This window comes from Nicotiana attenuata, unplaced genomic scaffold (genome assembly GCF_001879085.1).
Source record: "Nicotiana attenuata strain UT unplaced genomic scaffold, NIATTr2, whole genome shotgun sequence".
NCBI classification, from domain to species: Eukaryota; Viridiplantae; Streptophyta; class Magnoliopsida; order Solanales; family Solanaceae; genus Nicotiana; species Nicotiana attenuata.
The window spans coordinates 394215-407857 of NW_017670842.1; the positions used below are offsets into that span (position 1 = coordinate 394215).

Below are 13643 nucleotides of genomic sequence, written 5' to 3' on the forward strand. Positions count from 1 at the left end.
TTAGATCAGATACAAAAATATAACATATCATAATTATCTACAAACAATAAAATATATGTTAATATAAAATTATATAATTAACCTACCTAAATTCTTAATATTTGCAAGTTAAGAAGATATCTAATAACTCTGCGTTCAACTATTTTGTCAATAACATTAATTATTTTAATTAAATGAATGTTGCACTATCTCGACGTCAATTGCTATTACACGTAATATTTTTACTCTAAATTTTATATACTTATTTATTGATAGACTCAAAAACGTACACTAAATCTAGTAATCCAAAAGACCTAAACCTAGAGGGATAAAAGGGACAAATACAGGAGGAGGAGGAGCGCAGCTTTTCCATAGACCCCCCCTTCACGATCTCATCTTCATACCCCCACCCAAAGACCCCCTTTTCCATCGATTTCTGATCCTCTAGACAAAAATGAAGTGCAGCAAAACTTGAGATTCCTCTTAAAAACTGAGGACGAAATAAAGAAGCAAGTGACGGAATCCTCTTGCAAACGAACAACAGAAGCTTCGGACGGAAATTAGTTCATTTTTCTTTCTCTGAGTTCCGATTCTGATCTGAAACATGGAGTTTGGTTGAGGTCACGTTTGGATTTCAAGGTATCCGGTGCCGATTCGAGGTTCCAGCGAGGTCGCTTTTAGTAGTTTTCCGGTCGTTGTTCAACTGTTCTGGCCGTCATCTCGATCCTGTGCTTGATTCGTTAATGCAAAGCTGTTGTTTCTCGGCCTTTATTCGGTATGCCTTACATTTCAATTTATACAATGTTAGGTTTCACCTCATTCTAAATGGTGTCGTTATTGAAATGCATCAGTGATGTTGGAAGCTCTTTAGTTGAAATATCCTCTTTCTCTGTTTCGATTATGCGGATATTGTGACATTATTCATTCTTTTGCTTCACTGAATTGTCTTTGCTTTCTGTTTCGACAACTCGTTCTCCTAGCTAAGAATGATGTTTCGGTTGATTATTTAAATATCGAACCTTGTCGAATCCGTTCACCACCATTGCGGTAAGGTTTCAGTTATTCAATATTATTACTTGTTGGTTTGGTACAACGTTTAATGATGCATCAGTTGGCTTAGAAGGCGGTAATGTTGTCGAAAGTGTTTCCTATTAATTTATTGGACTAGCCATTGGTCTTGAAAATTGATTTAAGCCGTAGGTTAATTTTGGGGTAAGATGAAGTTGGGTTTGAGACTTGGTTGATACTGAGACGGATTGGGATGTAAGGTAACATTCTGCTTCTCTTATGTTATTTCTCTTTTAGTTACTCGGGTTGCTAGGCAAACTTTTCGGCTTGTAAGTAATCATCGTGACCATGGGTACGGTTCCGTGACGTAGTTGTGACACTTAATTTCGAATTAGTGTTAAATATGACCATTTGTAGTTAAATGATTTTCCCTTTAATAATTTGAGGTGCGCCATGCCAAATAAAAATGACAACTGCATGGTCCTCATTTAATTAAGTTTGATTCAATCCTTAGAATTCGAGGTGTGCCATTTAGCGAATTTTTATGGCCATCGCAAAGTTGCTAATGCGTAGTTGCTTTAGGCACGTCGTTTTAATAATTTACATTCCTAAATTCGGGGTCACATTTATGTGACCCAAATCCAAATCCCAACAATGTTAGATAAACGGGTGCATTTATGTGACGCCGCTCAAGACATGTTTTAAATAACATTGAAATCTTCCTAAAAAAGATATAATTGAATAAAAGCGGTTATAAAGTTAAAATGCACATAGGCTAAAACATGTATTAAAATCAAATAATAGGCCAATTATAACAGTTGAGCGACCGTGCTAGAACCACGGAACTCGGGAATGCCTAACACCTTCTCCCGGGTTAACATAATTCCTTACCCGGATTTCTGGTTCGCGGACTGTAATACAGAGTCAACCCTTTCCTCGATTCGGGATTTGAACCGGTGACTTGGGACACCATAAATCTCCCAAGTGGTGACTCTGAATATTTTAATAAAAATCCCGTTTCGGTTGTCACTTCAAGTTGGAAATAACTCCCTTTATTATACCTCTTTCCGGGTTGTAGTGAAAAGTAGGTGTGACAGCTACGAGTTCCACCAGGAACGCGAACACAAAACTGAAGATTGTATCGCCCTCAAGCAAGAAGTTGTAAACATGTTGCGGCAGGGACACCTCAAAGAGCTGCTGAGCAACAAGGGGAGGAATAACTTCGCCAAAGGACGTGAACTCCAACGTTCGCCAAAGCTGCCATCACCAACTCGTGCTATCATCATGATCATTGGCAATAGCGATGATGCCTCCGTCAACGACATTAAATTCACCTCCACTCATAAACTCAAACGATCTATCACCCACAAACAGTATGACAAACTTGAAAAAGTATCATTTTCGACGAGTTATACGTCGACGGATTGACTTTCCCTCATAATGATGCTCTCGTCATTACTTTGCCCATTTTAGATACTAATAACGTATCATGGTTGATGATGGAAGTAAAGCGTGCATTATCCATCCCTGAGTTCTCACCCAGATGAGACTCGGGGACAAGATAGTGTCGCGTTGCATCATGCTAACCGGTTCTAATAATGCAATTGAGCGGACGTCGTGAGAAATTATGCTCCCCGTCTTGGCCGGAGGCGTAACATTGGGGACGACTTTCCACATCATGGACCTAGCCACCACGTACAACGCAATAGTAGAATGACCGTGGATACATCCCTTGAGAGCCATCCCCTCCAGCTTATACCAAGTAATCAAATTCCCAGCACCTTGGGGGATATTCAGCATAAGAGGAGAACAACGCACGACCCGGGAAAGCTACCGTATCACCTTAGATGAAACAACAACCCAACAGAAAAATATAAGGAAAAGGAGGCATAGCAATCAATAAGGTCATCATAGATCCCGAAATGGTCAAAGCTGCGGACTCGACCGTAGAGGACCTCGACCCCATTCCATTAAACCCAAGCGATTGCAGAAAAAAGGCTTACATTACCTGCAAACTCTGAGAACCAGGTAAATTTAGTCAATTCTTAATAACTAACGCAGACTTGTTTTCCTTTAGCACTACTAGAAATCAGTTGATTTCCGTCCGCTGTTTCCGACCGAAATCGGTCGGAAATTGATAATTTCCGACCAAATTCCGACCGATTTTAATTGGACGGAAAACAATGGTCGCAAACGTGTACCGACCGCAATTGGTTGGAAATTTCCGACTGAAATTGGTCGGAAACTTCAACGCGTTGACTCCCTGTCAAACTTTTATTTCCGACCGAAATCGGTCGGAAACTATTAAATTTTTACTTTTTTTGATTTTCAATTTCCGGCCGAATTTGGATCTATTCGGCCCGAATGCTGCTTCGGCCTAGTTGACAGTCCCTCCGCCGTGAACTCGCTTGAGTTCTCGTTAGCCTCCATCTTTTTCCTCCATGTCGAATTCCTGTAAGTTTCTAAAATTGTCAACTCCGACTTTTGTCTATCTCTTTGAACTTTTACCAGTTAATATGCATTACTATTTTCCTTTTCCCCCTTTCTCTTGTGACTTGATTTTTCAAAGAGTTGATTTAACTGGTAACTGAGGTGGATTTATAGTTGAGTTTGTATTGTATGAAACCCGTTTGATAAAATGCCTATTAGATCTTGTGGGGTTGATTCAATATTAAACTCAAAATTTTAGCTTGAAAATGTGTGTACTACTATTAGTTAGTCATGTGATTTTATTTTTGTCAAACTTGCACTTGAGAAATATATTGTTGTTCGCATTTGCATATACAGAAATTTGCAGCGTCCAAAAGGTGTCGCTCTTACAATTTTTGAGGGTGTTGGGTACTTTGGAAGAGAACAAATGTTAAGAAGGGATAAGGCAACAACAACAACAAACCCAGTTTATTCCCACATAAATAGTGTCCGGAAGAGGGCAGCCCGGTGCACTAAGCTCCTGCTATGCGCTGGTCCGAAGAAGGGCCGGACCACAAGAGTCCTTACCCAGCTCGAACCCGTGAGCTCCTGGTCACATGGCAACAACTTTACCACTTACGCCAAGAGGGACTAAGAAGGAATTTTAATTTACTTTATTTCCCATAAAATAGCAGCTGAATAGAAAATTTCTTCTTTACTTTTGAGAACTGAATTCCACTAAGCATGGCTGGTCCTAATTCCAGATAAATGAGGGTTGCGCATAAAAGTAGTTTTATAGTGCTGCAATTTGAAATGTTTCTCTTGGTTGCCCTTCATCCTATAAGTTAGATTAGTTAGTGAAGTGCTAATAAAAAGAAAGTGAAATCATAACTTTTGCCTATATAGAAATCTTTCACCAATTTTTCAAGTTCGAAACCCACTGGGTGCAAACAATTTCTGAGGGCCATCGGACTGGGTAAAAGCCTGAATTAACCGTGGTGCAATTGCAGGAAACTCCTTGCCGAGGGCCTGTGCACCCCCGGGATTAGTCGGGGCTCTTAGAGACTCGGACACCCGGTGCAAATAAAAAAAAAGAAATCTTTCACCAATTGTTAGGTTCGACTCTGAATTTAAATTATTCTTACGTGTAAGCTAACTCTAGCTTTTGGTAAACATGTTTAGATTGCAGAACATGTGCTTGGTGAAGGGTCCTTCCAAACAAACATATGTAATTACCTTAAAACTCATTGATGAAGTGCTATTTTTTTGTTACTTCAGTTGGTTCATATCTTTCTATGGAGACCAGCGAAGGCCAAAGAAATAGTTGGTCCTATTAACAAGGGCATTGATACTAGATTGTGTGGTTCATTATCTATTTATCTCACCTTACTAGTGTGAACTTTATTGTACTTTTTTCTTCATAGATGAACTGATATAGTCTAGCTGGAATTGTTGATTGAGAGACATAAGCTGAAGAAATGGTAGGCTGGCAACGACATCTTCAGCGCATGCTCCATCAAGCTGGGAAGAGATATCACCAAAGTCGAACTATTCCTTTCAATTCACATTATCACTCAAAGTCGTCTCTAGTGCTTGGTAATGGTTCTTTCTCTGTTGAAGCTTGATAAATTGATTCTTCTGATGTCTTGTGATGGCTGTGGATTGTTAATGCAACCTGTCAATAGAAGCACCTCTAGTTAGGGTTCAGGGCTGTGCTCACTTTCTTCCTTCAGTTGCTTTTCGTTTTTGATTTCTCAAGTCATATATCGTTTTTTATTTTCTAGGTGAGGCACCTTACTTGCCAAGATTGCAGAATACGGTTTCATCTGGCATCTCAAGGCCATTATACCAGTATCTACAGCATTTGGTAATGTTACAATATAATTTAGTTCATATATATGTGGCTATGTATAGTGAATTCAGGTGGCAATTAAGTTGTGAATCTATATCCCACCCTTCTTTGTTTTTATTTAATTAAGTTTTGTCGTTTTGATTTCTCGTACTCAAAACAGCTTATCATATTGCATACTATCTATGTTATGAGACATTCTATTCGTAGTGTTGCAGATGCTTGTCTAAGCACTTAGGCAATTGGTGATCCTGTCTATTTTAAATATAGCACCTTGGCAGATTTTTTCTATTTATATATCATGTTTTAGATCTATATAAACTCGTTCTATAATCCTTTATGGCCGTGCAATCAACTTATTTCCCAATCGAAATATTGATAAAACCATCTGTACATAAATTTCCTGTAATATACACAACAATAGTTTTATAACTCTACTAGAAATTATATTCACCATTTTGTCATTTTTAAAAAAGCCATCGCCAAGAGTGGGTAAGTCAGTTTGACATCTGTCTTTACACTTCAGATATACTAGTGTCGATGGCTAAAGTTTTTGACTTTTTGTTATCTTGAATAACAATATAGGCATGCTTCTTTGTATGCTTTATTTTAACATTTATCCTATGAAAGAAATTCAAATTAGTTTAAACAGTCTCATAGTTTAATTTTTTGCTTTCTTTTCCTTCCTTCTTAACTTTTTTGACAGGGGCTCTCTAGTACAAGGACCTTACTTGCAGACGCATCTGATGCTACACCAATTTCTTCCCCATTGATACCGCTTCTAACATCAAATACTGGAAATAAAGAAGCTGAGAAAGCAACTTCTAAACCTTCAACAGTTCAAGCAATTTTGAAGGGGATAAAACAGGTATGAAATGCCACAGCCTTTCTAATATACCGTACACCAGAGCAGAATTTGCATGATGAGTAACAATTTGGTGAGTAGATGTGGTTACTTACAGCCTTGTCATTCGTATTAACTAATCTCCTGGAAATTTTCCTTTTTGTTTTCTCCGTAGAATTGATGTCCCAGCTTAATGGTTTATTAAATGATTATTTCAATATAAATGGAAGTTACTCCCCGCCTCTATGTTTTAGACTGATAATTGATAAAGTCTATTAGAATATTGCCAAGATTTTATGTGAATTAGGAGGCAAAGCCTGCTGATTTAGCAATATGACAGTGAGTTCTACTTTATATCCTGCAATTTATGAGCACAAAGAAAAATTTAGAATTTTGGATTCTCTATTCAGTTGTTCGACTGATTCTTGATTCAATATTTTTGGTATTGGGAGGACAGTGTGATGAAAAATGCAAATTTGAGATAATGTACAGGAATCAGGGAGAAATATTGAAGAAAAGGGACTGTACGAATGCTTATCTCTTTCATTACATACTGTTTGGTAAGACTGTAAGCAGACTTTTGTCCCATAGAATGCATGTGAAAATTGGGGCCTGTGCAAGATGTTGTTCTCATGCAACTATAACTTAGTGAAAGAATAATTGCTCCAACAAAGAACAGATATTGTTGGGACCTGTTTGTTTTCTAAATATATGTTTTATTCTCCTTTCTTGTTTTATTTTCTTGACAAGTTTTGTTCTCTTTCTTTTAGTCCTACGTTCTATCAGAAATCTCTTTCCTGTCAACTGAAAGAGTGAGGAATCTTACCATGCTATCCTTTCATTTCTATGGCACTTGTCATTTTCAGAGCCCAAAGAAGATTAATTTGGTTGCTGCATTAGTTCGTGGGATGCGTGTTGAAGATGCATTGTTGCAGTTGCAAGTGACTGTAAAACGAGCTTCCAAAACTGTCTATCAGGTAAGGCTTCAAGCAGCTTGCAGAAGATCAGGGGAAAGGAAATTATTTTCTTCATGAATCATTCAACTGTTGTTTACAAGTAGGCTGTATTTTATATATTTGACTCGGCCTTTCTGTTGCCTTCTTTACAAAGAGCATTCTCTAATATGTCTGCCACACCTATACTGTATTGAATAATTCTATGTTGCAAAGTAACCTCCATTGTCGTGTTGACAATCATTCACTTCTACTCATCCAAAAAAAAAAAAACACAATCACTTACTTCCAAACACCACATGAGACCAACCTTAAAGTTGTAGGACAATTGCCGAACATGGCTCCTGAAGTCAAAGATTATTTACAGTTCAGGTGTGATGTAATAGGAACCTTTTATTTTTGTAGGTTATACATTCAGCTCGGGCAAATGCAACCCACAATTATGGATTTGATCCAGATCGTCTTCTTGTTGGTAAAAAAGGGAAACTAACAATCTGTGCTCTCCTCTTACTTCTAATCTCAGACTGATTCATTCTTTTCATATTTGGTGCAGCTGAGGCTTTTGTTGGGAAAGGACTTTTCAAAAAAAGGGTGTCCTACCATGCTAAAGGAAAGTGTGGAATAAAAGTGAGGCCAGAATGTAGACTGACCGTTGTAGTTAGGGAGATAACTCCTGAGGAGGAGGTCGAGATAGCTAAGTTGAGAGTACACAACTTCAAGAAGCTCACCAAACGCGAAAGGCGTCTAGTTCCTCATAAGCTCATTGAGACTACTCCAATATGGGACCGCAAAGGCAGAGCTAAGAGCAATAGACCAGGTGCTGCTGCTGCTTGAGCACAGTTACTGTGGTAGTTTGGTTTCACTAGAAAGCTTTTTAGTTCCGTAAAAAACAGTTTGGGATGAAATGTGTGCCTCTTGTGGGATTTCTTTTTCAAATGTTCTTTCTCATACATCCCTGCTCATAGCAGCTTAGGTCGAGATCTTCAGCTTCATTTGTAGGCACCTTCCTCCTTTTCTTTAGCATCTTCAAGTGCCTCAAACTTCACGTACTTTTATGGCCTTTAAAGTATTCTGATGACTGATTGAATGTGTATTCATTATGGACAAATATTTCCATTTTGGTCAGTGTAATAAGTCAGATTTTGCATGTTGTGCATTTTTCTTTTTCTGTAACCTTAAGGAGTCATATGGTGTGTGTGATAAGGGATAATAATCCTGGTTAGATGCGGGATTATTTTATCTTGCGTTTGGTTGAATTTTTGAATGCGGGATTTGCAATCCTGAGAGTGGGATAATAATTCCGGAATTAATTAATCCTGGGATAAACACTAAAATGACAAAGATGCCCTTCTCCAAGGCTCTTCCTCCAAGTCTTTAAACAATCGAATGTTAAAATTAAAAATAAAAGGCTCTTCCTTTTCATTATTCCTTGAGTCAATAACCTCTCTATAGGTAGGGGTAAGGTCTGCGTATGTATTATCTTTTTCAGATTTCACTTGTGAGATTATACTAGGTTTATTAATTCCCCGTATTATAGTCCTATCATTATAATCCGTGGACATTGATTGTAATGAGCCTTGATGGTACATGCCTCTCAGTTCCACTCTCATGCCTTTGTATGTTGCATGAGGCTCCTAAGCCACAAAGTCCAATAGTACAAGATTACGACTTTTCATCCACAATCTCCACCCTATATCATATCACAGTCACCCAGAGTAACCAACCTTCATGGATCCTCAAATTCTATTCCTTGTATCCTCCATCTAAATTGGGGACAAGAGTGGTAGACTCACAAGATAATTTTCATCAGCTATAGTCACCCTCGTAAGCACAGCCTCCTTGATATGTTGCCTTTTCAATAGCTTGGCTAAAATTAAAGGGATCAAACATCTTGATAGTATGCTTAATCTCCTCTTTCAATCCTTCAATAAAAATCCGAAGAAGAAATCCTCAGGAATAGTAGGATTTCTTATCAGGATCTAAGCTTCAAATTTCTCCAAGTATTCAGCAACTGTTCCCTTCTGCTCAATGTCTTAAATTGCCCCAATAAATTCAAATGACTATTATCAGACTCTATCCTTTACTTAAATAATAACAGGAGAAGAACCAAGATTCAGCCTTACCATTGAGATGAAGGACAAGCATCTCCAACTCAGTCACATCATTGAAATAGAAATATCACTCACATTTTCTCATGCAAGTGCGCGAAGCACCTTTCCACCCTATGATTGTGATTACTCGACTGAGTTTTTCCCAAGGAGTTGTTTACGTTGCTCCCCCATCCTGGTTCTATTACCAGAACCTTCCGCTAATGGATTCTCAGCTGGAGCACTTCCCAAAATTTCATCCTGGTTCAAGAGGAGTTTATCCACAAGGAGATCCAACTTTTTATTCATATCTTCCGTTTTAGCATTATTAGATGTAATATAACCTTGTAATTGACTATCAAGCTTCTTGACCAAATCTTCAGTAGATTTTGCTCTACCTTCATTGATTGTCACGGAGGCTCTAGATACCACTTGTAATATACTCAAAATACAAAAGTAATTGAGGTAAAGGGAATTTTATTAGATTCAATATTCAGTACAATGACAAAATCGAGCTACAAGCTTAAACTAAAATAGTAACAATGGAGTCTCTACTGAATTTCCTGAAAGAAAAGAATGAAGGGTGAGGTTAGAAGAGAATTAGGAGAGACGAAGAATGGAAGAGAGATAAAAATCAATTAGGAAGCAATTGAGAATTATCGGTAGGATAACTGCCTCTGCACCCTTCAGTTGGGTATTAATTCTGTTAGCTTTTCCTTTTAATCACTACCGTATTGGTAGAAAAAAAGACATGATAAGTGGACCATCAACGAGGTGATAAGTGGTACTTTGTTGAGCCAATAAAAAACAAATAAAAAGACACGAATGAAATATCCACAATGTTAGAAGAAATATCGGCCCTGACAACTGGAAAAGAAGAAATAGGTACGAGATGAATGAAGACCACAAAAGGGGAAGATTCATGAATCTGTTATAAATAAGGAAAGGAAATCGCCTCGATATTGATTTTGATTACGGAAAATTCTCAGTTGTTATTATAACCGATACAATTAAATATGGTAAAGAGCAATCAAGATAATAAATGCCATTAACGAGCTAGATTTAAGTAGGGAAACAATTATATTTAGGAGTCCTTATATAAGGACTCGTTCCTCATTTGTAAAGGCATCTGAATATTTTTAAATATATGCAATTAGACTTTTAATCTATTCGATTCAAGTGTTCAAATCGCATTTCTCAGAAATATTAGCAATCAATATTAAGCATTCTTTCTTTACTTATTATTTTCATTATTTTTTATTTTTGAGACCCAGAAAGTAAAGTAATCTTGGTTATCAGTAACCCGATTTTTTCTAATATTAGCTTTGACCGTAAAATTTATTTTTGGGTTAAACACCGTCAAATTATATTCTTTAATGAAGAATATATGTCAGCCGTTCACTCTATTAAACTTGAGATCTATCCACGTGAACCTTTATCCTTTAATTTGGTACTGCCATGTGTCCTCTTATTCAGCTACACTAATATGTGATGCTAATCTCTATATCTGAACCTTATTTTTCCCATTTATTTCTATACTGCGCCTCTCTTCTCCATCTCCGACCACCTAAATCATAACAATAAGTAGTTTGTAATGGAAACTTAGGGTCCACCAAACTGTATAGAGAACTAGAACTTGGTTCTTTATCAGTTCTCACAGAACACATGCAATCAGAAATAAATAAAAGATGTAGCAGAGTTTTACGTGAAAAACTCCCAGTTCGCGGGATTAAAAATTACGACCTACACTCGTAGGATTTCAACTTCACTACTGAGCAAACTTCAGATTACAAATTATTGTAACATAATAATTAAACTCTTAATCCCTCACCCACTTGTAGTAACTCTATTACAAGCCCCTTTGCAATAACTCTATTCCAAAGCTCACAACTCGACTAATTCTTTCTACACAATGCTTCTAGCTAAGCTAAGTAGGAATTACAAGTAGATCACTATAACAAAGGTACAACACAACTAAGGACATATGGTAACACAATGTTGGAAACTGGTCCTTATTTTGTTGTTGTTCATTTTTTAAGGCTTGAAGTCATTTGCCAGATAGCAACACACTTGCTAGAGAAGCTTGATAATTTTTCATATGTTCAAGTGTGTTTTTCCCTTGCTCCATGTTGATAATATACAAGTGATGTCATTTGGATGATGCAAACAATTATCCGGTATAAGGCATTCCCCTTAAAGTGACTGCTGCACTGTTTGCCCTATTGCGTGTGTGCAGAGGAACAATTACAGCGACTTTACAGCTGTGGGGAATTGACTGGTACAGTCAGCAAGGGAACTGATGTCCATCTGTTTCCTCTTTCTGTCGTCTCTTTGACTCTAGTTATTGGAACTTGTGCCCGACTTGAGACTTGTTGTTCTTGAGCACTTTGAGGATGTGTAACAAGTTCTTAATCTGGTTCTTATCATAAAGTTTGTTAGATCATCAAAATATATCAAGGCACATAACTTATCAATTTCTCCTTTTTTGATGATGACAAACTTATAATTGAAATTCCCCCTGAGAACTTAAGGTTCCCCCTAAGAACCAAATCACCATACAATATTCCTGTATTCCCCCTGAGAACCTGTTCCCCCTCTCAATTAATTTTTCCCCTTTTGGCATCATAAAAAGATTATTCACAAGTAATAAGCAAAAAGAAGTCCAGCATGGTTAACTCATGCTACATGTGTGCACACAAGCATGGCTAAAAATAGAGCATAAGAGTATAGCATGCATAGTAAAAGGACGGGATGCTCATTAATTGGAAAGAAAAGAAAACAGAATAGTGGTACCATTGTTACACAACCATTCACAAAATAAAATAACTTAAAAGTACCAGCCACAAAAAAAGGACCAAGGTAGGACATAAAACATTTAACTGGACACTAGGAAGGAAACTGTTTTAAGGAGAACTAGAAGGGGGAGGCAGGGATGAAGAGGCAAGGGCTCAGAGGAAAATATCCATTCGAGCATTTGTAGACACTTGCTCGTTAAGCAGCCACCCTTTCAGGTCCTCGACCTGTTTTCTGAGATCTGCATTTTCCTTGGTCAGACGGGCAACCTCTGTGCCTTGTGCACTGCTAGAATCAGGTGCCTCCTGGGCCTGACTAAGCTGCCCTTCAAGAATGGCATTTCGTGCTTCAGCCTCCTTATCTCCTCATTTCCAGCATTCTGATCATCAATCAATTGAGAGATAGTAGATTTACTGCCAACCCCTCCTTTCTTATCAATACACTCACATTCCTCCAATGCGGTCTTTGAGAAGGTCTGCTCGCGAGTTCCCATGGTTTCTTTTCCCAAAGGGACTTTGAAGAAGTTAAACACCTTAGTGAGCAAGAACCCGTAGGGCGACCCATGATTACTATCCTTAAAGTCTGCCACTTTTTTCATATGCTCAATCATGAGACCAGGCAGATTGATAATGGTGTAGGCATCCAATGCTTCCATGAGGAATAGGTCTGCTCTTGACGTATGGAATGCCTTTCTGCACGTGGAAGCAAGACCTTGTTCACCATCTCGAACATCAGTTGATACACTGGAAGGAGGGCCTTCTTGTGCACCCGTTCCCCTTGCTGCACAACATCATCCTTCATAATGGTACTTCTGAAATCGGGAGAACAGGTCCTCTCAATGGATGAGATCCCTCCAGTAGGCACTCCCAAAATGTTCCCCAACACAGCCTCGTCCATCACAAAATTTACTCTGTTGACCTTCAAATAGATGTTATCATCTTCCACCGTGAACATGTCTGGATAAAAGCTACGCACCTCTTCCTCATACACCTTGGGACTCTCATTAGTGAACAAGTGTTCCACTTTTGAAACTCTTAAATATTAACCAGTTGACGCATCCCTGCCATGTCAAGAATGTCAGGAGCAAATGTTCTGCTCCACAGTACCCTCTGTTTTCTAAGATCTTCTCTGCCTTCATCCTTGTACACACTCACTTTGGCCTTCTTGGAGGAACCAGGGTCCTCGTTGTCACCAACCTTCCTTTTCACAGACTTTCTCACACTTTTCTCTTTCTTTGCAGACTTCTCAGACAATTTCTCACAAACTTCTCAGACGATTTTTCACCAGACGTTTCAGACACCTTTTCACCAGACTTTTCTTCCTCAACATCTTTCACTTCCATAATTTTCACAGATGGCTCTCTCCTGGGTTTTGGAACCGCGGGTTTCCTAGAGGATTTACGAATTAAGGAACTAGGTTCCTCATTCACATCTTCATTGTGAACATCAGCAACAAGTGCTGGGGGTACTTCCTCCTTATTCACCATCTTTCCACCCATCACCAACCTCCTCATTTTCTTCTCTTCTTTGTTTTTCTTCAAAACAGATTCAAGGGCTTCCTTCTTTTGCAACCTAGTAGTAGGCCTTTTAAGAGTGGGCTTTTGGGAGTTGCCCTTCTACTCCTAGCCGCAATGAAGCTTGCTACAGACACATTGTCATAGTCCTCCTCACTATTTTTATTTTCCTCTTCAGAAAGAGATCTCATCTCAGGAAAGACAATGG

The 13643-nt window shown here is 38.3% G+C and overlaps 1 protein-coding gene across 2 annotated transcripts; it reads left to right on the forward strand.

The window, feature by feature from the left end:
* Positions 1–288: 288 nt before the first annotated feature.
* LOC109243824 (50S ribosomal protein L22, chloroplastic-like) lies at positions 289–8198 on the forward strand. 2 transcript variants are annotated; one of them, XM_019410823.1, is made up of 8 exons: positions 289–754; positions 4579–4624; positions 4821–4992; positions 5181–5263; positions 5952–6113; positions 6956–7066; positions 7448–7514; positions 7596–8198. In XM_019410823.1, the coding sequence occupies exons 3-8, from the start codon at positions 4875–4877 to the stop codon at positions 7874–7876; spliced, it is 822 nt and encodes a 273-aa protein (XP_019266368.1). In that variant the 5' UTR covers positions 289–754; positions 4579–4624; positions 4821–4874; the 3' UTR covers positions 7877–8198. The 2 variants fall into 2 exon arrangements, with proteins under 2 accessions (XP_019266368.1, XP_019266367.1); XM_019410822.1 differs by lacking the exon at positions 4579–4624.
* The last annotated feature ends 5445 nt before the right edge of the window (positions 8199–13643 follow it).

What these genes read in the sequence shown, in the direction of transcription:
- LOC109243824 (XM_019410823.1), top strand. Translation starts at nt 4,875, where the DNA reads ATGGTAGGCTGGCAACGACATCTTCAGCGCATGCTCCATCAAGCTGGG. An exon ending in AAAGTCGTCTCTAGTGCTTG is followed by an intron (nt 4,993 to 5,180) that starts GTAATGGTTCTT and finishes TTTATTTTCTAG; the next exon opens with GTGAGGCACCTTACTTGCCA. An exon ending in CTTCCAAAACTGTCTATCAG is followed by an intron (nt 7,067 to 7,447) that starts GTAAGGCTTCAA and finishes TTATTTTTGTAG; the next exon opens with GTTATACATTCAGCTCGGGC.